Here is a 27,753-nt window from a genome sequence, read left to right on the forward strand (position 1 = left end):
GTGGGCGCGGTCGCCCAGCAGGGAGCCTCCCCCGGGCGCCTCAGTCAACCAGAGCCGCGCCACGCCCTCGCCGGCCGCCAGGAGGCGCTGCGTACTGCGCCTGCTTGCTCCCTCCGCTCACTTCCGCCGCCCGCTACCCCGCCCCTTCCGCCGCCCGCCCAGCAGACCTCGCCCATTCAAGCCTCGCCCCACGGCGCGGAGACCCCGCCTCCGGCGGCGGTCGACGCGGACGCAATGCGGGCGGGGCGGGGCGGGGCCGGGCGCGACGCGGGGCGGAGAGGGGTCGGGGCGGAGGCGGGGGCGGGGCGTCGAGCCGCGGGGAGTGCCCGAGTAGACGCCGCTGCTGCTGCCGCAGCCGCCGTCGCCGCTGCCGGGGGTCTGGCGTGCCCCGCCACCCCGGGCAGCTGGGTGCCGAGGCCGCCGGCGGAACATGGCGCCCTGCACGTTCTGGCGCTGCTGCCAGCGCACCGTGGGCTGGGTGCCGGTGCTCTTCATCACCTTCGTGGTCGTGTGGTCCTACTACGCGTACGTGGTGGAGCTGTGCGTGTGTGAGTACCGGGCGGGGCGGGGCGAGGCCCCTCGGCGCGGCCTCCGGCGCCAGGCAGGCGCGCTCGGTGGGCAGGGCGCTCCCCCGCGTCCGCGTGTGTACGCCCGAGCCTGGCCGTGGGGCCCGGTTCAGCCCGTGTGTTTCGGGTCGGCGTCCAACCTCTTAGACACAATGTGCTTCTGAGGCGAGGGAGCGGCGGCCGCTGGGCCCGGCCTCTGTGTCCCGGCTGTTTGCGGAGTTAACGTTCCCTCCGCCTGGGTTCCGAGGGCGTTCTCCTCGGCCCTGGGCCCTGAGAACGGGCGGAGGGTCGCCGCGGAGGGCCCACGCGGGGGCCGTGGTCCAGCCGCCGCTCCCCGGACCCGCCGGCCTCCTCCGCGTCGCTCGGCGTGTCTGCCGCTTGTGTCGGTCCGTGCTGGGAGCTCAGGACCAGAGGCTCCGTGCTGTCGGTAAACCCGGTCCCTTGGTCCCCCAGAATGATGTCGTCTGGGTCTACGCCGAGTCCGCAGTTTTCTGAAGGGCCCAGCAGTGTATACCTTAAGCGGAGAAAAGGCACAGGAGGTAGATGCTAATTGTCTGAATGGGAATTAGTGGCACCACCCACTCTACTTGTAAGGGCAGAATCGGGACCCTCGGGTCAGGGCCCTGCGCTAGTACAGTTCGCGAATAAGTGCTTGGTTAAAACCGAGTTTTGCACGTGAAAGAGACCTCTTTGGCTCAGAAGTTTTGAGGGTAGGTTTTTAAATGAAAATATCCACCTTTGAGAAAGTTATTTTGTACCTATAAAACATTTAATTTTCAGGGAAACTATCCCTGCAAGTAGGTCCAGAATAAATTAGTTGTGGAATACGTTTCCAAATAATAATGGAGTTCATCTGTTGCATATGATTGTTTAGTTTCATCCTTTTGGATACCAAAATGTTTGCCGAAAATGCGTGCATCAATTAAAATTGACCAGATTCAGGTATTTCTTAAAGCTCCTTCCAGAAAGTGATCATGATCATGGGACCCTCAAGAGCTTGTGATGATACTTTACCTTCTTTTTTTGACCGCACCCCTCTGGCTTGCGGGATCTTAGTTCCTCCACCAGGGATGGAAGCCGTGCCCCCTGAAGTGGAAGCCCGGAGTCCTAACCACTGGACTGCCAGAGAAGTCCCATACCTTATTTACTCCGAAGTGGAAATAAGATTTATTCCACCAATCTCATTTAATTCTATCAGAGATTATTCCCTCCCTCTTCTAATTCCATAGTGGTTTTAAAGTAAAGGTTCTGAAGCTTTACTTGAAAATGTGCATTCATGTTGAAACTGCACATTTAACCTGTAGATGGTTATCATACATATCAAAAGGTGACATCAAACACGAAGGGAGGGACTTTCCTGGCGGTCCAGTGGTTAAGACTTCGCCTTCCAATACAGGAGGTGCGGGTTCCATCCCTGGTCGGGGAGCTGGGATTGGATCTCACATGCCTTGCAGCCAAAAAACCGAAACAGAAGCAATATTGTAACAGATTCAATAAGGACGTTAAAAAATGGTCCACATCAGGACTTCCCTGGTGGCGTAGTGGTTAGGAATCTGCCTGCCAATGCAGGAGACACAGGTTCGAGCCCTGGTCCAGGAAGAGCCCACATGCTGCGGAGCAGCTAAGCCTGTGCCCACAATGGCTGAGCCTGCGCTCTAGAGCCCGCGAGCCACAACTACTGAAGCCTGTGCGCCTAGAGCCCGTGCTCCGCAACAGGAGAAGCCACCACAATGAGAAGCCCGCGCATCGCAACGAAGAGTAACCCCGCTCGCCATCTTAAAAAAAAAAAAAAAAAGAAAACATGAAGGGAAAGGAACGTGCGTGTGCTAGTAGAGGGGAACATTCCATGGCTCTCCCCTTTACCCCTTTCATGCCCCTGAGCATAGGTGTCTCTACAGATGAAAGGAATGAGACTGGTCCCTTGGTCGGTTACACAGCTGAGTGGCTGCAGGGGTGTGACCCACATCTTTCCACTCTGCATTTAACTTTTCGTGAGCCAAGAGGGTCACTGGAACTGTAATTGTTCCGTCCACAATGGGGAATTGGGGCGGAGCTAAGTGGTTGCCCTCTTAGGGGATCAGTTAGGCTTTAGGCCCGTCATTTAGAGATCACACCCCCAGGATTTCATTAAGTTAAAACATTCTGCAACAGTCAGGGCCCAAATGCTTGGCAGAATTTTAAAATACTCAGTGGTGACAGGTCTTACATAGGGACTGCGTTTACTGCTTCTAAGTTATCAGACTTGAACTAGGGAGCGTTTGGGAGCCCTGCAGTGTCGCTGACCTACATGGTGGAGCATAAAAGCTCATTCACTCTCACATTAAAACTATCCTTTATGCTACTTATGTATAATTTATGTTTGTATAAGCACAGACCATCCTACTGAGATATATCAGTGTATAACTTTATAGGAGCTTTAAACTGAGTGAAGTGTGAGTTTTATTTAAAGTGCTGTTTCAATAATTTTTACAGAATTTTCTCAGTTTCTGGTGTTCTTTATCAAATTAGATGGGAGAGAATGATAATTGTATCTTTAGATATGTTAATTTATTTAATTCTCATAATAAAAAAAGTTAAGTGATTTGTACAGGGTCATACAACTAGTAAGTGGCATAACCAGAATTGGACCTCAAGTGGCTTGGCTCCAGGGTCCATGCTTTTATATTTAATTACTGTACAAGAGTAGTGTACTTGATTATCCAGATCTGGACACTAAGGGCAGATTTCAGTCTTATCTATAATTATTTATATAAGGTAATTTTTTCCTGAAAGGTAGTAGTAGCTGAAGGTTCCTAGATATCTCAGACGGTAAAAATGCATGGCCCACTGTAGGACATTTGAAAAAATAAATTGTTTATGAGAGGCCCTTGTTCCGGCCTAGCCTCTGTAACTTCTTAATTCTGTAATTACATACACATACACACATATATTCACATACACGTAGAAATATATATAATCAGCAACTCCTATTACTGGTAGGAGTAATATTGAGGATAAAGTTGAGTAAGAAGTAATGCATCTGAGATGGCCATCTCACGGGGTGAAAAGTGGAGAAGTAACTTTGGAGTAATTAGTAATATTGGTCCTTGATTTTATTTTATTTTTATTTTTTAATTTTATTTATTTATTTATTTTTGGCTGTGTTGCATCTTCATCGCTGCTCACGGGCTTTCTCTAATTGTGGCGAGCGGGGGCTACTCTTCGTTGCAGTGCGCAGGCTTCTCATTGTGGTGGCTTTTCTTGTTGCGGAGCATGGGCTCCAGGCACACGGGCTTCAGTAGTTGCAGCACGCAGGCTCAGTAGTTGTGGCTCACGGGCTCAGTAGTTGTGGCTTGCGGGCTCTAGAGCACAGGCTCAGTAGTTGTGGCACACGGGCTTAGTTGCTCCACAGCATGTGGGATCTTCCCGGACCAGGGCTCGAACCCGTGTCCCTTGCATTGACAGGCAGATTTTCAGCCACTATGCCACCAGGGAAGCCCCCTTGATTTTAAATTAAACAGCAATTCTTCATTTTTTTCCTCAAGGCTAATATTCAGACATATGAGTTTAGTTATGGATGGATTGACCGACTTTTCCAGCTTGGTCAAGCTGGTTATTGTTGGGGAAAGTGCTAGTACAGTTTCCTAGGGTTTTATCAGGTCATTGGGAGCTGTTAGTAGTAGATGTGTACCTCTTATTTGGCATTTAGATGATCTGAGACCTTAAAGAGATTTTGGAGATGATCTAATTCAATCCCTTTATTTTACTTCTGAGAAAACTATTACTTGGAGGATCTGTATGGTTTGTTCAAGGATGGATATGCCTTTTATCTTTTTTCAGAGAGGATATGTAGGATAGAACGGTAACCTCTGAATCTATGTATCTAGTAATTCCTATGTCTCCTGCATAGTTTCTTCAGATTTAGAAAGAGACAAGATAAATAGCTTAAACATCAACATTGAGCACACTGTCTTGACACAGTTGACTCCAGTGTATTTTATTGATTTCAAAAGAACCAGCTTTTGATTTCACTTATTTTTCTCTATTGTTTTTCTGTTTTCTATTTCACTGATTTCTTGTCTGATATTATTTCCCTTTCTCTTTTACTTTGGGATTAACTTGCTCTTTTTCTAGTTTCTCAATATGCAAATTGAACTAATTGATTTGAGCCCTTTTTAAAGTGTTTATCCTATATATCTACCCCAAATACTGCTTTATTCACATCCCATGAATGTTGATATATTGTATTTTCATTTAAATTCAATTAAAATTATTTTCTAATTTCATTTTTCATCTCACCTTTGACCCATAGGTTATTTTATAAGTATGCTATATAGTTTGCAGTTACTTGGGGATTTTTCAGATCTCTTTTTGTTACTGATTTCAAATGTAATTCCATGTGGTCAGAGAACATACCTTTATGACTTGTCCTTTAAAATGTATTCAGGCTTGTTTTATGGCCCAGAATGTGGTCTGTCTTTGAAGCGTTCCATGTGCATTTGAGAAAAATGTATTCTGTATTCAGCAGTGTATTTTGTTGTTTGTTGTTAGGTATTCTGTCATAATGCTCCATAAATGTCAGTTAAGGCAGGTTGGTTGATAGTGTCCGAATCTTCTGTGTTCTTGCTGATTTTCTGTTTGTTTTATCAATTAACTACTCAGAGAGGTATAACAATCATTGGATTTGTCTTTTTCTCCTAGTAGTTCTCTCAGCTTTTGCTTCATGTATTTTGCAGCTCCGTAATTAGGTACATAAAATGTTTAGGATTGTTGCGTCCTCTTCATGAATTGACCCTTTATCATTATGAAGTGACTTTCTTATCCTTGGTGCTATTGTTTGCTTTGAAATCTACTTTGGCAGATATTAACATGTCCACTAATCTTTCTTTTGATTAGTATTAGCATGGTATGTCCTTTTACTTTCACCTGTTTTTTATATTTAAAATGCATTTCTTGTAAGCAGCATATAGTTGGGTCTTGCTTTTTTAATCCAGTCTGAAAACATCTGCCCTTTCTTTTCTTTTTTTAAATTGAGCTTTAATTGACATATAACATTCATTTCAGGTGTCCAGCATGAGTCAATATATGTATGTATTGCAAAATAACCACCACAAGCAGATTAGTTAGCATCCATCACCACACATAGTTACAAAGTTCTTTCCTTGTGATGCAAACTTTTAAAATTTACTCTCTTAGCAACTCTCAAATACAACGATAGTCACCGTGCTGTACCATCTCTGCCTTTTAATTGGCCCGTTTTGACCATTTGCATTTAACGTGATTGTTGATGTGGGTAGCTTTAAGTCTTATCATTTGCTTTTTAAAAAATCTGTCCTGTCTGTTCTTTTTTCCCTTTTCCTCCTCGTCCTGACTTCTTTTGAATTAATCAATTTTCAAAAGGTTTTAAATTATTTTGTATGATTCTGTTTTCTCTCCTTTGTTGGCTTATTAGCTGTAACTCTGTTATTTTAGTGGTTGCTTTAAGGTTTATAGCATACATATTTAATCTATCATAATCTACCTTCCATTGATACACCAGTTCACGTACAGTACCCTATAAAAGCGTTGTTCCATTTCTTCCCTCATAGCCTTTATGCTCTTGTTGTCAGCATTTTATATGCTATGGAACTAACACTATATTGCTATCATTTTGTTTAGACAGTTTATTATCTTTTAAAAATATTTAAATAAGTAAACAAATCTTAAATGTTTACCTAAGTAGTTATCATTTCTGGTATACTTCATTCTTTTTTATAAATCCGTATTTCCAACTGGTGTCATTTTCTTCTGCCTGAGGGCTTTCTTTAATATTTATTGTAATGCAGGTCAGTTGGTGATAAGTTATTTCTGCTTGTGTATGTCTGTAAAAGTTTTTATTTTGCCTTTTTTTTTCAAAAAGCAGCTTTATCAAGGTATAATTTACATACCATAAAATTTATTTATTTGTAGTGATTTTTAGAAAACTTAACCAAGTTATGCAGTCATTACGACCATCCATTTTCAGAACATTTTTTATCACCCCAGTCAGACCCCTTGTGACCATTTGTGGTTAATTCCTGTTCCCATCCCCAGTCGCAGGCAACGCTAATCAGCGCTGTGTCTCTCTGCATGCCTTTCCTGGACATCTCACATAAATGAAGTCAAACAGTAAGTGGTCTTTTGTGCCTGGTGTCTTTCACGTGTTTTTGAGGTTCATCTGTATTGTAGCATATATGAGTATTTCTCCCTTTATTCTCTACTTCACATTCTAATTTGTATTTTTCTGTTTCTAAAATGCAGTTTTATTTAAGAATATATTTCTAGTAAGCCTCCACAGATCACTTGTGCATTGAATTAGAATATAAATAAAACTCATACACTTTATTACGTTTAAGTATTTTAAAAATCCCGCTTTTAAGATTTATAGTATGGTTGGGTCCAGTTCATCTTTGTATCCACTAGACTAGTTACTAGTAGACTTTCAATAAATATGTGTTGAATCAAATGGAATCATACTCCTGTAAACTCACTTGAATCATTTTTGAATATGTGGAACCAACATCCACAATAACAATTAAATTATAGTTACCAACATATATTTCAACATTCTTTGGGGTTAAAGGCTACATGATATTGCTTATTGGTTCTGCAGTCTCTGTTTTGGATTTTGAAACAATGATTCTTTGAAATTATGATGATCTGTTTTGAAAAAATCTGGCTCCCTAAATCTCATCCTCAATAGAGGACATAATTATAGGAATGACATGAATTAGAGTTTTTTTTAATGTTTTAATTTTGTTATTTCATATCTGTTTTTAGAGCTGGAGTGTAATACTTTTCTATGTAACTTGCCTTTTGAAAGCTATTGTTAAAAAAAAAAAGAAAGCTATAGTGTTCTGCAAACTTCATTATTTGCTTCTTCATTATCCTGGCCTTTTTCTTTTCTTTTTTTGAAGAACAATTTTTTTTCCTTATGACTGCTAGTGATTTAATCTGTCCTGGTAGCGTTTTCTGTTGATACTAGAAAGCAGATTGGTCTGAGAGAACTCTATAGATAATACCCAAAAAAACCCAAGCCCAAACGAACAGAGCTTTTATATTTTCTTCCATATAAACTGAACCTTCTTTGGGCCTTTACTGCTTTCTTATAAGTCAAGGAATATGGAGAGGTGCTGGACAACTTAGAAACCAGGTTAGACTATTTGGAAGAACAACATTATGCCCTAGTCACATGGATAAAACTTTTTTTCTCTGCTGGTCACTTCCACTTTGTGGCAAAGAAGACGTCGCATGCTAAACTCCAGCCTCTAATGTCTGTTTACTTGACATCTCTGCTCATATATCTTAGAAGCATCTCAGACTTATTGTCCAAAACAAAACTCTTTTGAGTTTTTTTCTCTCTGCTGAACTGCTCCTCCTATCTTAGCTCAGTAAATGGCAGTTTCATCCTTTCAGTTCCCTGGTTGAAAAGTCATTTTACATCCCATTAATCAGCAAATCCTGTCATTAAGTGTACCAAAATCCAGTTGCTTCTCACCACCACCACTGCAGCTATATTTCTTCAAGCCACCATGATCTCTGTCGTGTGTAGTAGATTGAAAAACATGGCCACAATAATTTGTACTTCCTCCCAAGAGGTGGAGTCTGTTTACCCACCCAGTGAATCTGGGCTGGCTTTGTACTTGTTTTGACTAATAGAACGTGGTGGGAGTGATGTGTGAGATCTGGAGCCTAGGCTCAAAACAGCATGCGTCTTTCATGTTAACTCTTCTGGAACGTTCTGGTCGCCGTTCAGGCTGGACCATATGGAGAGAGAGGCCAAGGCAGGATGAGCTAAGCACCAAAGTGCCTGACGTGTGGGTGAGCTCCTGCCCCAGTCTAGCTGCCTGTTGACTGCAGCTTGTAGAAAAACAGCCCAGCTGATCACAGCCTGAACTGCTGATGCACGCGATTGTAGGAAATAATAAATGGTGGTTGTTTAAAGTCACTAAAGTTGGGGGACTTCCCTGGTGGTCCAGTGGTTAAGACTCCACACTTCTACTGCAGGCGGTGCAGGTTCAACCCCTGGTTGGGGAGCTACGATCCTGCATGCTGTGCTGTGTGGCCAGAGAAAAAATGATCATAAAGTCACTGAGTTTGAGGTGGTTTGTTATGCCACGTTATCACTTATATTATTGTAGCACCCTTATGTCTTTTTTTTTTACACCTTTATTGGAGTATAATTGCTTTACAATAGTGTGTTAGTTTCTGCTTTATAACAAAGTGAATCAGCTATACATATACATCTGTTCCCATATCTCTTCCCTCTTAAGTCTTGTCTCTTCCTCTTTTCACCCCGATCTTCCCACCTGCACCCTGTCTTCCACAAAGCAGCCAGAATGATCCCTTTAAAGCTAATACCAGCTTTGTCACTCCTCCAGTGAAAGCCCTGGCTGGCCTCCTCTCCTGTTCCGCGGGGCTCCTCACGTCCTCACCGTGGCCTCTTCCCCTCATTACTTCTCTGACGTAATTTCCTTTCCACTCTTGCAGTTGTTCTGCAGCTGCCACACTGGCCTCCTTGCTGCACCTTGTTACTTGTTGAATGATCTCAATAACTTATTCAGCCTCTCTGAATTTGTCCCTATGGCATAAAGCGGGGTAATGCCTGTCTTACAGAATCATGTAACGTTCTTAGCAGGGTGAGCTTTCAGATGTTACTGGGGGTGGGGAGAAACGTAAATAGCCACGAGCATACTTTTCCTTGCCTTCCCTTTTCGGCAGGAAGTGTTTTTGTTTTCTAGTTCTTAGAGTTGTGTTCCCCCCCATGTCCACACACAGTCTTCTTAAGTGAGTGAAGGAGCACATTCTCACACTTTTTAAAAAACTGGCTGCATTTGAAGATCATATTGTAAAAGTGGGTTCGTGTTTTGCTATGAGCTTGTGGTAGTGTCAGTAGTGTGCATGTGGGAGAACTGTTGTCAAAAGGGGCAGCCCGCCACCCCACCGTCACGTGGGACTTTAAGAAGGTCAGTACCTGCTCCTATTCCTGGGAGCAGATAAGCTACACAGATTTACATACTGCTGCAACATGCAGCACGTCTTCTTGAGCAGATGGGCACCTACACTAAATAACTGAAATAGTCACAGGTAATGGGGATTATGGTTTTATGAAGAATAGATTTCTCTACGACAGAGATCCATAAGTCTTGATGATAAGCTTTTTTTTAATTGTTTTTAAAACATTTCTCTTCTCTCTGTTCTTTCACTCTTCCCGGTGCTGCATTATGCTCACTAACGTGAACTTTGGCCCACCCAGTTGGAATCATAGGAGGGACAGTGATTATTAACAAACTAATTGAACAAACATGAGCTTATTAAATGTGAAGTCTTCAGGGAAGCCTTTTAAACTAATTGCATGGAAAGGATATCATTAGCACCTGAAGGAAATAACACCAGCACACAAAATGTTAACAGTGTGTGTCAGTGGTGTCAGCGTTAAGATAGGAGGTGTGGCGTTGAGGCTGTGGCACGCATCGTGTACCCGTGTTTCCTGGCCTCCTGACGGCCCGCTCTTCCCCCACCCTCCAGAAAGCCGGAGCGAATCTCTTAAAGCCCAAGTCAAGATCCTTGGTCCTCAGCGTGCTCCGGGGCTTCCGCCTTTGCTCTTAATGAAATCCAGAGCTCTTTCCGTAGCCTGCGAGGGGCCCTTAGTGCCTGGGCCCGCCCCTGCGTCTGACTCATCTCTTCCTTCTCTCGTTCTGCTTCAGCCAGCCAGCCCTCCTTGCATCTCTCAGGCCTTGCATGGTCCCACCTGAGAACCTTTGTCCTTATCTTCCTTCTGCCTGGAATGCTTTCCTCCCGGATTTCCACAAGCCTAGCTCTCTCACTTCATCTAGATTTCTTTTGAGATATTCCCCCATCAAAGAGGCTTTCCTGACTACCCTATATAAAATAAGAACTTCCTGGGCTTCCCTGGTGGCGCAGTGGTTGAGAGTCCGCCTGCCGATGCAGGGGACACGGGTTCGTGCCCCGGTCCGGGAGTATCCCACGTGCCGCGGAGCGGCTGGGCCCCGTGAGCCATGGCCGCTGAGCCTGCGCGTCCGGAGCCTGTGCTCCGCAACGGGAGAGGCCGCAGCGGTGAGAGGCCCGCGTACCGCAAAAAAAAAAAAAAAAAAAAAAGTACTTCCTCTTTCACTTTGTCCTTACCCTGCTTTGTGGTTCCTCATAGCACTTATTAATTCTTGACATGTAGTTGTTTGTGTTTCTCTCCTGATAAGTGTGTTCACTGCTTTATTTCCAGAACCTAAAACAGGTCCTGTGTAATGTGTACTCAATAGATTCATTGAATGAGTGAATTAATTGTGTTTCTGCCACTTCCCGTCCTAGTACAAGAGGGAGAATTGGAATGTATTCACAGAGTAGATAACCCACAATTTCAAATACAGATACTCTCCTGACCTTAAAAACATCTCTATGTTTATTTCAACCTAATTAAAATGTGAATTTTGTTTAAGAAAAAAAATTCTCTATGTTATTTTAGTAATATAACAAACATGGAATGTTTACAGTGTTCCAGGTACTGTATTTGACACTGTGAATTCAAAAATGTATAAATACACATTGTCAGATTCATTTGGACTTTATATAATAGTCTCTATCATTATTTTCACAGTGCTCATTTGCACATTACGCATTTTAAGAAGCCCTGCTATAACTAAGTATGTAACTTTGTTTAATCCAGTATTTTTCTAAATTCTTTTTTGCCATAGAATTCTTTTTTCATGAAACATCTATTTAAATCCTTTTAGACTTAGACAGTTGTTGACCTTTGGGAACAAAGCTCCATTAGTGGTGTTGGGGGTGGTAAGTGATCAGAACTGAAGGGACTTGTGCCTCTGAAGGAAGTGGTGTTAGCAGTGGATGTAAAGGGTAATAACTAATTCCTTCTACTTTTGTTACTTGATTCATCATATTAATACATTTAGGAAGAAAAATCATTATTTCTATAGATGCCAAAAAGGTATTTGAAAAATCCAACATCCATACCCGATTAAAAACATAATAAAAGGGCTTCCCTGGTGGCGCAGTGGTTGAGAGTCCGCCTGCCGATGCAGGGGACACGGGTTCGTGCCCCGGTCCGGGAAGATCCCACATGCCATGGAGCGGCTGGGCCCGTGAGCCATGGCCGCTGAGCCTGCGCGTCCGGAGCCTGTGCTCCGCAACGGGAGAGGCCACAACAGTGAGAGGCCCGCGTACCGCAAAAAAAAATAAATAAATAAAATAAAATAAAATACGAGTAAATGGATACCTTTCAAACAAAATTGCACACACACAAAATACTTAATTTCCACTAACACCAGCAGTAAATACATATCACTATGTCCATTGCTATGTATTGAATAACATTGTATTGACAAAACCAGTTACCACATTCAATCGAGAGAATAATTAGAAGCATAAGACATTGGAAAGGAAGTGGGAAAGCTATTTCTACATGCAGATGACGTGATAGTGTATGTTGAAAAGCCAAGAGAGCCAATGACAACAGAACACCTAAAGAAAAGGAATGGAGTAAAATGGCAGGATATAGAATTAGCAAACAAAACACAATACTTTCTATACGTACACAATAAAGAAAATAATGAATAATTGAAAATATGGTAGAAGTCAAGTCTCCATTTCCAATAACATCAAAAAGATAAAATACTTGGGCTTCCCTGGTGGCGCAGTGGTTGAGAGTCCGCCTGCCGATGCAGGGGACATGGGTTCGTGCCCTGGTCTGGGAAGATCCCACGTGCCGCGGAGCGGCTGGGCCCGTGAGCCATGGCCGCTGGGCCTGCGCGTCCGGAGCCTGTGCTCCGCAACGGGAGAGGCCACAACAGTGAGAGGCCCGCGTACCGCAAAACAAAAAAAAAAAAAAAAAGAGAGAGATAAAATACTTAATAAACTCAAGAAAAATGCCAGGTCTATAGGAGGAAAACATTTCTGAAAAACAGAAATAGACTTGAACAAATGGAAAGACATTACGTATTTCATGTTCATGAATAGAATAACTCGGCATTACAAAGACTTCAGTTCTCCCCGAGTTAATGCATAGATCCAGTCCCAGTAAATGGTTTTTTGTTTTGTTTTGTTTTTTCTGGCACTAGACAAGTTGATCCTAAAGGTCACATGGAAAAATAAACAAGAAAGAGCAACCACGAAATCTCTGAAAGACTGATAAAGAGTGCAAAACCCCACCTGATTTTAAACCACAAATCTCTATAATTAAAACTGTGAGAGCAGGAGGTGTAAATAAGAACTCTCTCTACTTTTTGTTCAGTTTTGCTATGAACCTAAAACTGCTCTAAAAAATAAAATCTGTTATAAAAATTGTGTTATGGTATGATGTGTGGACAGACATATTGGCCAATGGAATAGAATAGAATGTCCAGAAATAGGCAGTAAATATAGAAATTTAGAATAAAGTAGCACCTCAAATCCCAGAGGAGAAGGTGGGACAACTGGATAGATATCTGATAAGAGATAAAATTGGGTCCATATCATACTGTATTCCAAGATAAACTACAAATGGATAAAATATCTTTTTGTTATATTTTATACTTTTTATTTTAAAATAATTTTAGACTTGTGAAAAATAGTACAAAGTATTTTCATATATCCTTCACCCAGATTCCCTAAAGGTTATCATTTGCTACACGCTTTATCATTTATTCATTCTCTCTCTGAAATATTTGAGAGTAAGTTGCAGACCTTATGTCCCTTTACCTGTAAATACATCAGTGTTTGTTCTAAAAACAAGAGTGTCTTAGTCTGTTCAGGTTCTTTAACAGAATACCATAGATTTATGTTGGTGGCTTATAAACAGTAGAAATTTATTTCTCACTTAGGGAGACTGGAAGTCTAAGATCAAGGTGCCAGCAGGGGTCTGGTGAGGGCTCACTTCTTGGTTCATAGATGGCCATCTTGTCACTGTATTGTCACATGATGGAAGGAGTGAGGGGGTCTCTTTCTTATTAGGGCACTAATCCCATTCATGAGAGCCTCACTCTCATGACGTAATCACTTCCCAAAGGCCCCACCTTCAAATACTATCACACTGGGCCTTAGGATTTAACATGAATTTTGGGGGAACACAAACATTCAGTCTATAGCAGAGAACATTCTCTTATATAATCAGAGTACAGATATCAAGATCAGGAAATCAGCATGATAAAATGCTACTCTCTAATCTGTAAGCCTTACTGGAACTTCTCCAGTTGTCCCCCTAAACCGTTCTGCTCCACGGGCCAGGCCAGGCTTACACATTGCAGTTAGCTCTCAGGTCTCTCTTGTGTCCTTTGAGCTGGAAGAGCTCCTCAGTCTTGTTTTGTGTTTCATGACCGTGACATTTTTGAAGAGTACAGGCTTCTTGTGTAGAATGTCCCTCAAGTTAGGTATGTCTGATGTTTCCTCATGTATACATTTTATAGCATGAATACCACAAAAGTAATGCTGTGTCATTGATTGTACTGTCTTGGGAACTGTTTACTTTGGTCACCACGTAAGCTGGTATCTGCCAAGTTTCTCCATTCTGTAAAGGTACAGTTTTCCTTGTAATTAATAAGTATTCTGGTAGACCCAGACAACCCATACGTATCCTCTTTGAGGAAGGACTTGCTCAGTTGTGGCACGTGAGGTCAGCAGACAGCTTCCAGCAGTCAGCTCTCCGGCTTGTTCAGTGTGACTCAGCTCACCCAAGGTCACACCCTTCCTGGGCGGTGTCATCCAGTGCTGAGTGAGAAGGGGTGGACTTCTTCAGAGCTCCCTGCCTGTGGCCAAAGCTTGGATAGGCCTGCACTACAGTGAGACGTCTACCTCTGCCCAATTCTGCTTCCCCCACTTCCTTTCACATGTGCTGATCCCTAGTGAGTATCTTGCACCCCAAACTGTCTCAGCACCTGATTCCAGAGAACCCAACCTGAGACAAGTATCTTTGTGGGAAAATCTGTTCATGATTACTTGCACTTACTCTTTTTTAGCATCTACTGAGGACTCTTGCTTGAAACAGTTACTGTGCTGGTTGCCAAATGGTGATTTTTTAAATTCTATGATTTCTTCTACATTTAATAATTAGAATTAAACTGAAAGGAAGAGCTTTCCCTCCTCCCCATTTATTTATTTATTCATTCATTTACATCGTCGTGCTCTCATGGATTCTTATTTTATGGGTTATAACATATCATTTATTTTTTATTATTTATTTATTTATTTATTTATTTATTTATTTTTGGCTGCACTGGGTCTTTGTTGCTGCACGCGGGCTTTCTCTAGTTACAGTGAGCAGGGGCTACTCTTCATTGCGGTGCGCGGGCTTCTCATTCAGGTGGCTTCTCTTGTTGAGGAGCACGGGCTCTAGGCACGCAGGCTTCAGTAGTTGTGGCTCATGGGCTCTAGAGTGCAGGCTCAGTAGTTGTGGCGCATGGGCTCAGTAGCTGTGGCTCACGGGCTCTAGAGCACAGGCTCAGTAGTTGTGGTGCACGGGCTAAGTTGCTCCATGGCATATGGGATCTTCCCGGATCAGGGCTTGAACCCGTGTCCCCTGCATTGGCAGGCCAGTTCTTAACCACTGCGCCGCCAGGGAAATCCCTGTATCGTTTATTTTGTTGCTCAAATTGTCCCAGATTTAGCCAGTAGGAACCCTTTCAGTTTGGTTTCTGTGTCCTTGTGACACGTCACCATCATTTTTCTTTCCTTATCTTCAGGCGCCAGGAGATTTTTTTTAGGCTTATCTGATACTTTTCCTACCCCTGGAATCTGCCATTTCAAAATGGACCAAATGTGAATATAAAAAATAAGAACCTTCCATCACTAAGAGAAAACATGGCTGGACGATCTTACAACCAGGGAGTGAGGAAAGCCTGATTTAAAAAAAAAAAAAAAAATGGATGTGACATAGTTCATAGGGAAAAAAAACCAAAAATGACTTATAAACATATGAGAAGATTCTTACCCTAATTTATTTAATGCAAAGTAAAATTACCCTGTAGTATCAAAAGTCTGAAAATATTTTATTGTAGAGAAATAAGCAGCCTCATGCATTGCTTGTAGGAGTATCAAAATGTTACAACCCCTATAATTGAGTTTGGGGAAAGCAGACAGATTTACTTTCAGTCCAGTAATCCCACTGTTAGAAATCTACACTGAAGATAAACTTCCACAAGTAAACAACACATGCATAGGGTTATTCATTGCTGCACTGTTTGTAACAGCAGAAGATTGGAGACAACCCAGATGGCTATCAATAGAGGCCTGGTTGTATCACTGGAACACCCACACAGTAGAACACCATGCAGTGCTTTACAAAGGAAACAATGGTTGTCTCTGTGTACTAATGTGTAGTGATTTCTAGGGTATAAGTGAAAAAAGCAAGGTGTAGACCAAGATATATAAAGGAAGAAATTAGAAATACATACTTACTTGCTTATTTTGCTAAAAGAAATAGTGGAAGGATAAAACAAACACTAATAAAAATGATTATCTGGGGTGAGGAGTGAAGGCCAGGCCTTTCTGAGTACCTGTTTACATAGTTTTAACTTTTAAACATTTATATTTGTTACATATCCAAAATAAAAATAAAACAGAGGGGTAAAAGCAAACTGTAAAATTTGAAATCATGAAACGAACTTAATTTTATGAAGTTGGTACTATAACTACACAGAGGAAAGAATTATTTCAAGTGAGTTTTGAAAGTAACACAGGACTCCTTAGTTGGATGTAGTTTAAAGCCAATACAGAATAAAACAAAAAAACTGCAAAGAAATCTTAAACTAGTATGTAGTTTTTAAACTGTTTTATGTATATTTTAGTTTAAACTGAATAAATAAGTAAATTACTTAGGAACTAAGATCTTCATTGTGAAGGTAAAGAGATACAAATATAATGCCAAGAAATTAAGGAAAAAACTCTGTAATGTTCTATTTGAATTGGAAATATCAGTGTGAATATAAATATAAATGTATAGGGCTTCCCTGGTGGCGCAGTGGTTGAGAGTCTGCCTGCTGGTGCAGGGGACACAGGTTCGAGCCCTGGTCTGGGAGGATCCCGCATGCCGCGGAGCGGCTGGGCCCGTGAGCCACAGGTACTGAGCCTGCGTGTCTGGAGCCTGTGCTCCACGGCAGGGGAGGCCGTGATGGTGGGGGCCCGCGCACCGCGATGAAGAGTGGCCCTGCTTGCCACGGCTGGAGAAGGCCCTCGCACAGAGGCAGGGACCCAACACAGCAAAAATAAATAAATTAATTAATAAAAACTCCTACCCCCAACATCTAAAAAAAAAAAAAAAAAAAAAGAAGCCCAGTGATATTAAAAAAAAAAAAAATGTATAATACTCCTTCTGTAACCCAAAGGGCCTAAAAGCAATGAAACTCCAGTAGCTGTGAGCACCCTGAGAATTCAAAGCTTGGTTTCTAAATATCATTAAAAGGAACCAGTGACCCTTGAAGAAGTGGCTAATGTCAGCTCCAGGGGAGGAAAATATAAAATGAGCCTGGGCCATCTTGTGCTGTGCAGGGAAGTGCTCAGAGACTAATGGGATGATCAAGACGCTACAGGAGTCAGCTGGAAGAGGCATTAGCCAAGTGAGACAATTTGAACATAAAAATAACGAGTGTACTTGATGACACATTGAGTAAATAAAATCCGTAAGTTTCTGTATTGATATTCAAGAAGAAAAAAACTAAATTTATTTGCTAACAGTGGAGGTGAATTTTTAAAATTAATCAGTTTACTTATTTATTTTTGGCTGCATTGGGTCTTTGTTGCTGCGTGTGGGCTTTCTCTAGTTGCAGCAAGCTGGGGCTACTCTTCGTTGCAGAGCGCGGGCTTCTCATTGCGGTGGCTTCTCTTGTTGCGGAGCATGGGCTGTAGGCACAGGCTTCAGTAGTTGTGGCACACGGGCTCAGTGGTTGTGGCGCACAGGCTCAGTAGTTGTGGCGCATGGGCTTAGTTGCTCCGCAGCATGTGGGATCTTTCTGGACCAGGGCCCGAACCCGTGTCTGCTGCATTGGCAGGTGGACCCTGAACCACTGCACCACCAGGGACGTCCTGGAGATAAATATTATACCAAAATCTTATTCTGAAAATGGGTAATTAAAGGGAAATAATTATATTTTTGTACTGCCTTTTTAGAATGACTCTAGTTCATCTCCAGTGAGGGAAAGCTCTTTACAGAAGAATGCCAGCTTAAAACTATGGAAGTAAATAATAGAGGGCTTTTAATGGTGATTTTCTAATTCTACGAAATAATAGATTCAGGCAAGGCATATCAGTGGATGCTAAAACCGTTAGGGGAAGAAGATATTCACATACCCTTAATGTTTTACTCCACAAAAGATTTCGTGATTGTCAAAGTGAAAAGTGGACCTTTACAAAGGAGACATTTGGTGGTCACTACCTTACCAAACGGCCCAAACGTAGCATCACTGATAGTGACAAACTTAAATAATGTGTCTCCTGAGTATCTCCTTAAATACTATACAGTGCCCAGATGAGTATTCTTGTCCATCCTCTTCCCCCTGCTCCCTCAAATTATACTCAAGACATTAGACTTTGAATGGAATGGTAGGAGGAGGAGGAGGTTGGGGTAGACGAAGAAGTGAAGGACACCAAAAAGAAACAAGTTCAGAATGTAGCACATTTCACAAGACATCTGGCCTCGTCTCTTCAAAAAGTCACTGTCTTTTGGGATTCTGGGAAGATGATGGTAACGGTTTATTATTTTTGAGTCTCCCCCAGATCACTGCATATAAACAGAACGACTTGAATTGTATCTACAGCAAAACCAGTTTGCTAGAGAATGAGGATGAGCTTTTAGACAACCCAAATGACTACAGAGACAGCAACTTAAACTATGATAGGAACATTAGTTATGTACATATGTTCTTATAGACCTAAGTGAGGAGGGTTATAAGGAAGAGAAAAATATAATTTGTAATGGTTATTTGCTCTAACAAAGTATATATGGTACAGCTATTAGAGAATGTAGAGCATATATGCAACAAGTTATTTAAACCTTTCAGTAATCATATTACAGGCAATACTAATGGTCTCATTGATTGAAATAATATCAGGCATCTTATCTGACCACAATACTATGAGACTAGAAATCAACTACAAGAAAAAAACTGCAAAAACACAAACAAGTGGAGGCTAGAAAATATGCTACTAAACAACCAATTGATCACTGAAAAAATCAAAAAGAAATATGGAGACAAATGAAAATGAGAACACAGCGATCCAAAATCTATGGGATGCAGCAACAGCAGTTGTAAGGGGGAAATTTATAGTGATAAAAGCCTACCTCAGGAAACAAGAAAAATCTCAAATAAGCAACTTAACCTTACGAGAAAGGATGAGAAAAACAAGAACAAAACCCAAAGTTAGTAGAAGGAAAGAAGTAAAAAATCAAAGCAGAAATAAATGAATTAGACACTTAAGAAAATAGAACAGGTCAATGAAACAAAGAGCTGGTTCTTTGAAAATATTTTTTTTAATTGATAAACCTTTAGCCAGACTCATAAGAAAAAAAGGGCCTGAATCAATAAAATCAGAAATTAAAAAGAAGTTAAAACTGACACCACAGAAATAAAGGAGATCATAGCAGATTATTATGAACAACAATATGCCAATAAAGTGGATAACCTAGAAGAAGTAGACAGATTACTAGAAGTGTACAATCTCCCAAGGCTGAACCAAGAAGAAATGGATAATATGAACAGGCCAATTACCAGTAATGAAATTGAATCAGTAATAAAAGAAATCCCCAACAAACAAACGTCCATGACCAGATGGCCTCACAGGTGAATTCTACCAAATTTGAGAAGACTTAATACCTATCCTTCTCAAACTATTCTAAAAAACTGCAGAGGATGGAGTGCTTCTGAACTCATTCTGTGAGGCCAGTATCATCACCCTGATACCAAAACCAGACAAAGATATCACAAAAAAGGAAAATCACAGGCCAGTATCGCTGATGGACATAGATGCAAAAATCCTCAACAAAATATTAGCAAGTCAAATTCAACAATACATTAAAAGGATCATTTACCATGATCAAGTGGGATTTATTCCAGGGATGCAAGGATAGATCAGTATCCACAAATCAGTGTGATACATGATATTAACAAATTGAAGAATAAAAACCATATGATCATCTCAACAGATGCAGAAAAAGCTTTTGACAAAATCCAACATCCATTTATGATAAAAACTCTCGGGGCTTCCCTGGTGGCGCAGTGGTTGAGAGTCCGCCTGCCGATGCAGGGGACACGGGTTCGTGCCCCGTCCGGGAGGATCCCACATGCCGCGGAGTGGCTGGGCCTGTGAGCTATGGCTGCTGAGCCTGCGCGTCCGGAGCCTGTGCTCCGCAATGGGAGAGGCCGCAACAGTGGGAGGCCTGTGTACTGCAAAAAAAAAAAAAAAAAAAAACAACTCTCCAGAAAGTGGGTATAGAGGGAACTTACCTCAACATAATAAAGGCCATATATGATAATCCCACAGCTAATATCATACGCAACAATGAAAAGCTGAAATCATTCCTCTAAGGTCAGGAACAAGACAAGAATGCCACTCTCACCATTTTTATTAAACATAGTATAGGAAGTTCTAGCCACAGCAGTCAGAGAAGAAAAAGAAATAAAAGGCACCCAAATAGGAAAGTAAGAGTAAAACTGTCACTGTTTTCAGACTACATGGTACTATACATAGAAAATCCTAAAGACCCCAGCAAAGAAACTACTAAAGCTCATCAATGAATTTGGTAAAGTTGCAGGATACAAAACAAATATCAGAAATCTGTTGCATTTCTATACAGTAACAACAAACTAACAGGAAGAGAAATTAAGGAAACTTGCATTTACCATCGCATCAAAAAAAAAAACACCTAGGAATAAACCTTCCTAAGAAGATAAAAGATCTGTACTCAGAAAACTATGAGATACTGATGAAAACAATTGAAGATGACACAAACAGATGGAAAGATGTATTATTTTCATGGATTGAAAGAATTAATATTGTTAAAATGACCATACTACCCACGCAATCTACGGATTCAGTGCAATCCCTATCAAAGTACCAAGGGCATTTTTCATAGGACTAGAACAAATAAGTTTAAAATTTGTGTGGAGACACAAAAGACCCCAAATAGCCAAAACAATCTTCAGAAAGAACAGAGCTGGAGGAATTACGCTCCCTGACTTCAGACTATACTACAAAGCTACGGTAATCAAAACTATGGTACTGGCACAAAAACAGACACATAGATCAACAGAACAGGATAGAGAGCCCAGAAATAAACCCACTCACTTATTGTTAATTAACCTACGACAAAGGGGGTAAGAATATATAATGGGGAAAAGACAGTCTCTTCAAAAGTGGTGCTGAAAAAACTGGACAGCTACATGTGAAAGAATGAAATTAAAACATTTTCTCGCACCATGTACAAAGATAAACTCAAAATGGATGAAAGACCTAAATGTAAGACCTCAAACCATAAAACTTCTAGAAGAAAACATAGGCAGAACACTCTTTGACATAAATTGTGTCAGTACTTTTTTGGATCTATCTCCTAAGGCAAAGAAAATAAAAGCAAACATAAACAAATGGGACCTAATTAGGGGACTTTCCTGGCGGTCCAGTGGTTAAGACTCTGCGCTTCCACTGCAGTGGGTGCAGGTTAGATCTCTGGTCAGGGAACTAAGATCCTGCATGCTGTGAGGTATGGCCAAAAAAAAGGAAGGAGGGGAACTAATTAAACTTACAAGCTTTTGGACAGCAATGGAAACCATTGATAAAATGAAGAGACAAGCTACTGCATGGCAGGAAATATTTACAAGTGATATGACCAATAAGGGGTTAATATCCAAAATATATAAATAGCTCATACAACTCAACATCAAAAAAAAACCTGATTAAAAAATGGGCAGAATGAGCCCATTAAAAAATGGGCACATGAAAAGATTCTCAGCATTGCTTATCATTAGAGAAATGCAGATCAAAACCACAGTGAGATATCACCTCACACTTGTCAGAATGTCTGTCATCAAAAAGACCACAAATGACAAATATTGGCAAGGATGTGGAGAAAAGGGGGACCCTGTACACTGTTGGTGGGAATGGAAATTGGTGCAGACACTGTGGAAAACAGTATGGAGGGTCCTCAAAAATTAAAAATAGAACTACCATATGAGCCAGCAGTTCTACTCCTGGGTATATATTCTAAGAAAATGAAAACACTAATTTGGGAAGATACATGCACCCCAGTGTTCATAGCAGTATTACTTACAATAGCCAAGATATGGAAGCAACTTAAGTGTCCATCAACAGATGAATGGATAAAGAAAATGTGGTATATATATTACAGTGGAATACCACTTCATCATGAAAAATAATGAAATTTTGCCATTTGCAACAACATGGATGGAACTGGAAGATATTATGCTTAGTGAAATAAGTCAGAGGAAGATACTATATGTTATCCCTTATATGGGGAATCTAAAAAAAAAAAAAAACTAGTCAGTATAACAAAAAAGAAACAGACTCACAGATACAGGAGAACAAACTAGAGGTTACCAGTGGGGAGAGGGAAGGGAGGAGGGCTAACAACTGATGGAGGATTAAGAGGTACAAATGACTATGTATAGAATAAGCTACAAGGATATATTGTACAGCACAGGGAATGTAGCCAATGTTTTATAGTAACTATAAATGGAGTATAATCTTTAAAAATTGTGAATCATTATGTTGTACACCTGAAACATATAATATTGTAAATCAACTATGCCTCAGTTTTTAAAATGCTGACTTATAATTGCATCAACAAATTAAATAAAAGGGATAAATCTAACAAAATATGTGCACGGTTTTGTATTGATCAGGTAAAATCTAAAGTGAAGAGATACACTGTGATCATGGAATGGAAGACAATATTATAAGGATATCAGTTCCTTCTAAAGTGATCTATAGAGTCAATACAATACCAGCCAAAAATCCCAGCAGGCTTTTTTTTTTTAATCGAAGATGAGCTTAAAATTTATATGGAAATGCAAAGGACCTAAAATAGCCAAAACACTTTAGAAAAAGAAGCTGGAGGAGTCATACTGTGTGATTTCAGGATTTTCTAAAGCTGCTTGGAATCAAGTCAGGGTGGTGTTAGAGTAGGAGTGGACTATAGATCAATGGCACAGACTAGAGACTTCAGAAATAAACCCTTACAAATATAGCTGATTAATTTTCATGAGACGATCCAAGGTAACTCAGTAGAGAAAGTATAGTTTTGTTGGCTAATGATATTGGAACTATTGTCCATCTCTAGGCAAAAAAATTAACCTCAATCCTCACTTCATACCATATTTTTTTTAAATCAGCATTTAAAATCTATTACAGACCTAAATGTAAAACCTATAAACCTTATAGAAGTGAATATATGAGAAAGTCTGTGAGACCTTCGGTTGGCAAAGATGTAGAGAAGACCCATCTTTAGAACTGGAAATTTTAGAACTGAAAAATACGATAGCCAAATTAAAAAACTCATAAAAGTCTGCTCAGTAGCAGAATGGAGAGGGCAGAGGAAAGAATCAGTGAACTTAAAGTTGGAATAAAAATTACCCAGTGTGAACAACAGAAGAAGTTAAACTGAGAAATAAAAATGAATAGATCATCAGGGACTTGTGAAACTATTAAAAAAAACATCTAAACTATGTGTCATCAGAGTTCCAGAAGGAGGGAAGAATGAGAGTGTGGCCGAAAAAGTACTTGAAGGAATAATAGATTAAATTTTTGCAAATGTGACGAAAGACGTAAACCTACAGGTTCTAGAAGCTGAGTGAATGCTAAACAAGATAAACAAAGAAGTCCATGCCAAGACATATCATAACCAAACTTGTGAAAACTAAAGACAGATAAAATCTTGAAAACAGTGACAAAAGCTTACCTTACCTATGGGGGAAAGTTAGAACAACAGCAGGTTTTTCATCAGAAACTGTGGAGGCCAAAAGGAAGTGCCCTGGCGTTTTTCAAGTGTTAAATGAAAAGAACTGTCAACCCAGAATCCTGTATCCAGCAAATATTCTTCCCTCAAGGTTGAACGTTGGCAATTACAGATTGTCAGCACATCCTTACATTGTAAGTATGCAAAGCAAAAACAGGATGAAGGCAGTAATATGGCTTTCTCCTCACATGCTTCTCACTTGTCAAGGAAGAAAAAGCTTTTTCCACCATAACTTTTCCTTTTCCAAAGATGTATCCATTATCCAAAACTGTATCACATGGCCACAGTAGATGCAAAGGATGGTGGTAAAGTGAGAGTGTCTGGGATTTTTCAGTCTCACTTAGTGGGGGGTGGGTGAGAAAAGGGGGCAGTTAAGTAGAGGAGAGCATGTGGCCAGCTCTCAGGTTCACAGAGAAACTTAAACTTAGATGAATATTATCTGCAAATGAGATACATCGTCACTGACATGATGGAAAAAAGGACATTCATTATACCTTTACAAGGCACATGTAACCATTAGTATGTGTAATGTTTTTTATAGTTCTGACTTTATCATCAAAAGAATTTTTAACACTATATTGGGATCCTCAGAAAACGGAATATCCCTCTGTGAGCCCAGAGGCTCTGCAGACGGCCCAGTGTTCGTTGTCCCTAACTATCCTTTGTCTGTGTAGTCGGAGGGGCAGCTAACAGATCCTGAGGGCTGGTTCCACTCCACCCTGTGCCAGGCATTGGTGACTCTGTCGTGTCCCTTCCTCCAAGAAAAATCTGGAAGGAACTACAGATTAGAAACTAGTGATTACATACCAGTGTCAGGAGTGTTAGGATAAGGGAATTATATAGTGCTGTGGGAACGTATGCTAAGGAGATTTATTTACCCCACTCCTGTGGTCAGGAAAGCCCTCTTGACGAAGTAGTTCTGGTCATTCTTGGTTTGTCTAGCTTTGTTTTTGGTATGGAACAATTTTGTTGTTTCCTGTAGTTGCGTGCTGTCTTAGTGGAAAGTTGGAAGAGGCAACCACCAGAAACTGTTAGCCAGATGCAATTTAAATCAGAACTCTGCTCTGACAAGTGTGATCACACAGTATGTTATCAACTTTTGATCTTTACTAATATGATTACTAAAAATGGTATCTTCATGTAGTTTTACTTTGGATTTCTGTTACGAATGAGGTTGACCATCTTTTTTATGTTTGAGATGTTTGTATTTCCTTTTCTGTGAAAAAGTGGGTTGTTTAAAACAAACTCTTATTGATTTGTAGCTACTCTTTAAACAGAGAAATTAGTTTTTAGTCCATAGTAAGAATTGTGAATATTTTTTCCTAGTTTCTTGTTGTCTTGTAGTGATTTTTTTCGAGTGTTTATTTTTACTTCTATGCAGTCAAATATATCAATATTTTCCTATGGCTTCTGTATTCTGTGTCTTACTCTGAAATACCCACTCAGCTCCAAAAGTGTATCTATTTTAAAATTTCCCTTGTTTCATGTAGTACATGCATGATTTTGTTTTTATTTTTAGTTTTTGCATTTAAATCTTTGATACATTTGGGATTTATCCTGACTGTGTTGTGAATCTCAGTGGCACCTTTTTTCAACATGGCCTCCCATGTATTCTGATGCTGTTTACTGGCTCTGTCCACACTGATTTGAAATCCCATGTTTATCATATAGTGAATATGCATTTGGTTCCATTTGGGAGCTTTCTGTTCTGTTCCAGAGATCTATTTATTCATGAGCCGGTACAAGTGTTTTAATAATTGGGGCATTTGTAATATTTTTAAAATACTGTGCTCTAGGATTTGACTTGACTAGAGCTACTTCATTATTCATCTCTTTCAGAATTTTCCTACTTCATCATGTAAGTTTATTTTTCCATAAATGAACTTTGGAATCTGACTGCTTAAAAAATAAAAGTACTTTTATTGAGATGACACTAAATTTATAAGAATAACCTCAGGAGAATTGTCATTTTAATAATGACTCTTCTATGTAAGAATATAAGCCTTTCCACTTGTTCAGATTTTTATCAGTGTCCCTCAGAAACATCAAAATGTTTCTTTTTGTATAGATCTTGCTCAATTCTTACATTTATTCCTAGGAACATTTTTTTAGGTGGCTTTTAAATAGAACTTTCTTTTATTATAACTTCTACATAATGATTACGTGTATATTGGGAATCTACTGATTTCTGTATATCAGTTTTTGTACACTATCACCTCTTATAATAGTTTTTCAGTTGGTTTTCTTTGAGTATAAAAAATGTAGTCATATAATCTACAAGTAGTGATACATATGTCTTCTTTTCAGTTTCTATACAATTACTTTATTTCTCTTTTATAATTGTGTGGCTGCTGTAGTGCTTCCCAATCATTTCATATCATGGCACGTAATGAAAATTATATTTTTAGTAGTGTACACTAGCATAAAGGGGAAATGCTTTGTGAGGCCAGAGGGGACCAGCCCAGGGTTTAACTACCCCAGACCATACCTGAATGACCTAAGATGGGCTGGAAAAAACCCTATGCCTCTCTGAAACAATGTTTAAAAAAAAAAAAAAAAGTAATGATCATGAACCTGCTTGTTATGTTCCTGACTTTAGTGGGAATACTTCTATTGTGTTTTCTCATTAAATTATGTTGGTTTGGGGATTGAGATAGATATATTTTAGTTTATTAAGGAAGTATCCAGATACTCCTATTTTATCAAGAGATTTTAGTCAAAAATGGATATTGAATTAATAAACATTTCTTAAGCATTGTTGCTGTATGCCAGGCTTTGGAACTAAAATACTGAATGAAATGAAACACACTCCAGGAAAGAATACAAGTCCAAGTAGACTTGAGTTCAGATTTTTTTTTTAATTAATTTTACTTATTTAGTTTTGGCTGTGTTGGCTCTTCATTGCTGCGCACGGGATTTCTCTAGTTGCAGCGAGCAGGGGCTACTCTTCGTTGCGGTGTGTGGGCTTCTCATTGCGATGGCTTCCCTTGTTGCAGAGCATGGGCTTCAGTAGTTGTGGCGCGAGGGCTCAATAGTTGTGGCTCACGGGCTTAGTTGCTCCGCGGCACGTGGGATCTTCCTGGAGCAGGGCTTGAACCTGTGTCCCCTGCATTGGCAGGCGGATTCTTAACCACTGCACCACCAGGGAAGCCCTTGAGTTCAGATCTTATCTACACAGCATGTACTAGCTCTGTGACCTCAGGGACGTCCTTTAATTATTTTGAGTCTTAGTTTATTTATCTGTAAGAGGGAACTAATGATAACTGTTAGGGTTGTTATTGTTCTAAGACATGATTCCACACTAATGCAGTCCAGCAGGGTGAGACAGACATGTCAACAAGTAATTGCGAAAAATGAGGTGGTATGGTAGGATGGAGGGGTGAGCAGCCCTGAAATAAAGGAGGGACCCGCTCTGCCCAGAGTGGGACTCAGGAAGGCTTTGCCAAGGAGGGATGTATACACCGGGTCTTGGAGGGTGAATGGGGGAGGCAGCAGTGTGGGAAACAGCTTTGATGTATTTAGGAAACTGCAGTTTTTTCCAGGATAATTAGACCGTGGGTGTGGGCAAATGACAAGAGACTGGAGAGGCGGACAGATTGTAGATCACAGAGGGCCTACAGTGTTTGCTACTCTGAAGACTGTGGACTTTTTTCTGTAAGTGACTGGTGGGTGTTGAAGAGTATTCCATCTTCAGATTTGCTGGTGGTGTGGATGTGTTAAACTGCGAGTCGAGTTGCTTTCAGCTATCGCATTTGAGAAGGTCCTACAACAAGGCAATGGGAGAAATGGGAGGGGGAGGCGGATGTGAAGAGACGTAGGTGGTAGAATCAACAGGACCCAGAGGCCACTGGACGATCCAGAGCGGAGGAATAAGGAGCAGTTCCCAGGGTTACAAACTAGGAAGAAAAGTGCTCTAAAAATCGCAGGATAAGTTCCTCTTTTTTTTTTTTTTTCTGTAGAAAAATAACAATGTGTTTTGTGTGTAGCTTTTACAAAAAGTTTGGTAAGTTACATCACAGACTACTTAATTAAGTGCCATATGAGTGCCATAGAGGAGAGTTCTCCTCATTCTGTAGGCAGCATTAAGAAAAGAGCTAAAGAACACATAACTATAACCATATTGATACACTTAAAATTAACAAAGGTCTGAAGAAAAATTTTAATGTGATTGCAATGTTTATGGTAAAGAAGAATTTGAATTTTAGTGTTTCCGTGGTTTTTGAGTGC

At 40.6% G+C, this 27,753-nt stretch overlaps 1 protein-coding gene across 2 annotated transcripts in view; it reads left to right on the forward strand.

Annotated features, from left to right (window-relative positions):
• Positions 1–430: 430 nt before the first annotated feature.
• ZDHHC20 (zDHHC palmitoyltransferase 20) overlaps positions 431–27,753 on the forward strand; it is a gene marked incomplete at both ends in the record, with an annotated part of 68,702 nt that continues 41,379 nt past the window's right edge. For both annotated transcript variants that reach the window (XM_079721886.1, XM_079721887.1), the window contains one exon: positions 431–548. In XM_079721886.1, the coding sequence (XP_079578012.1) occupies positions 431–548 (118 nt within the window). The remainder of the gene's footprint in view (positions 549–27,753) is intronic.

The sequence above is a fragment of the Hyperoodon ampullatus genome, assembly GCF_949752795.1.
Source record: "Hyperoodon ampullatus genome assembly, chromosome: 16".
Taxonomy (NCBI): Eukaryota; Metazoa; Chordata; class Mammalia; order Artiodactyla; family Ziphiidae; genus Hyperoodon; species Hyperoodon ampullatus.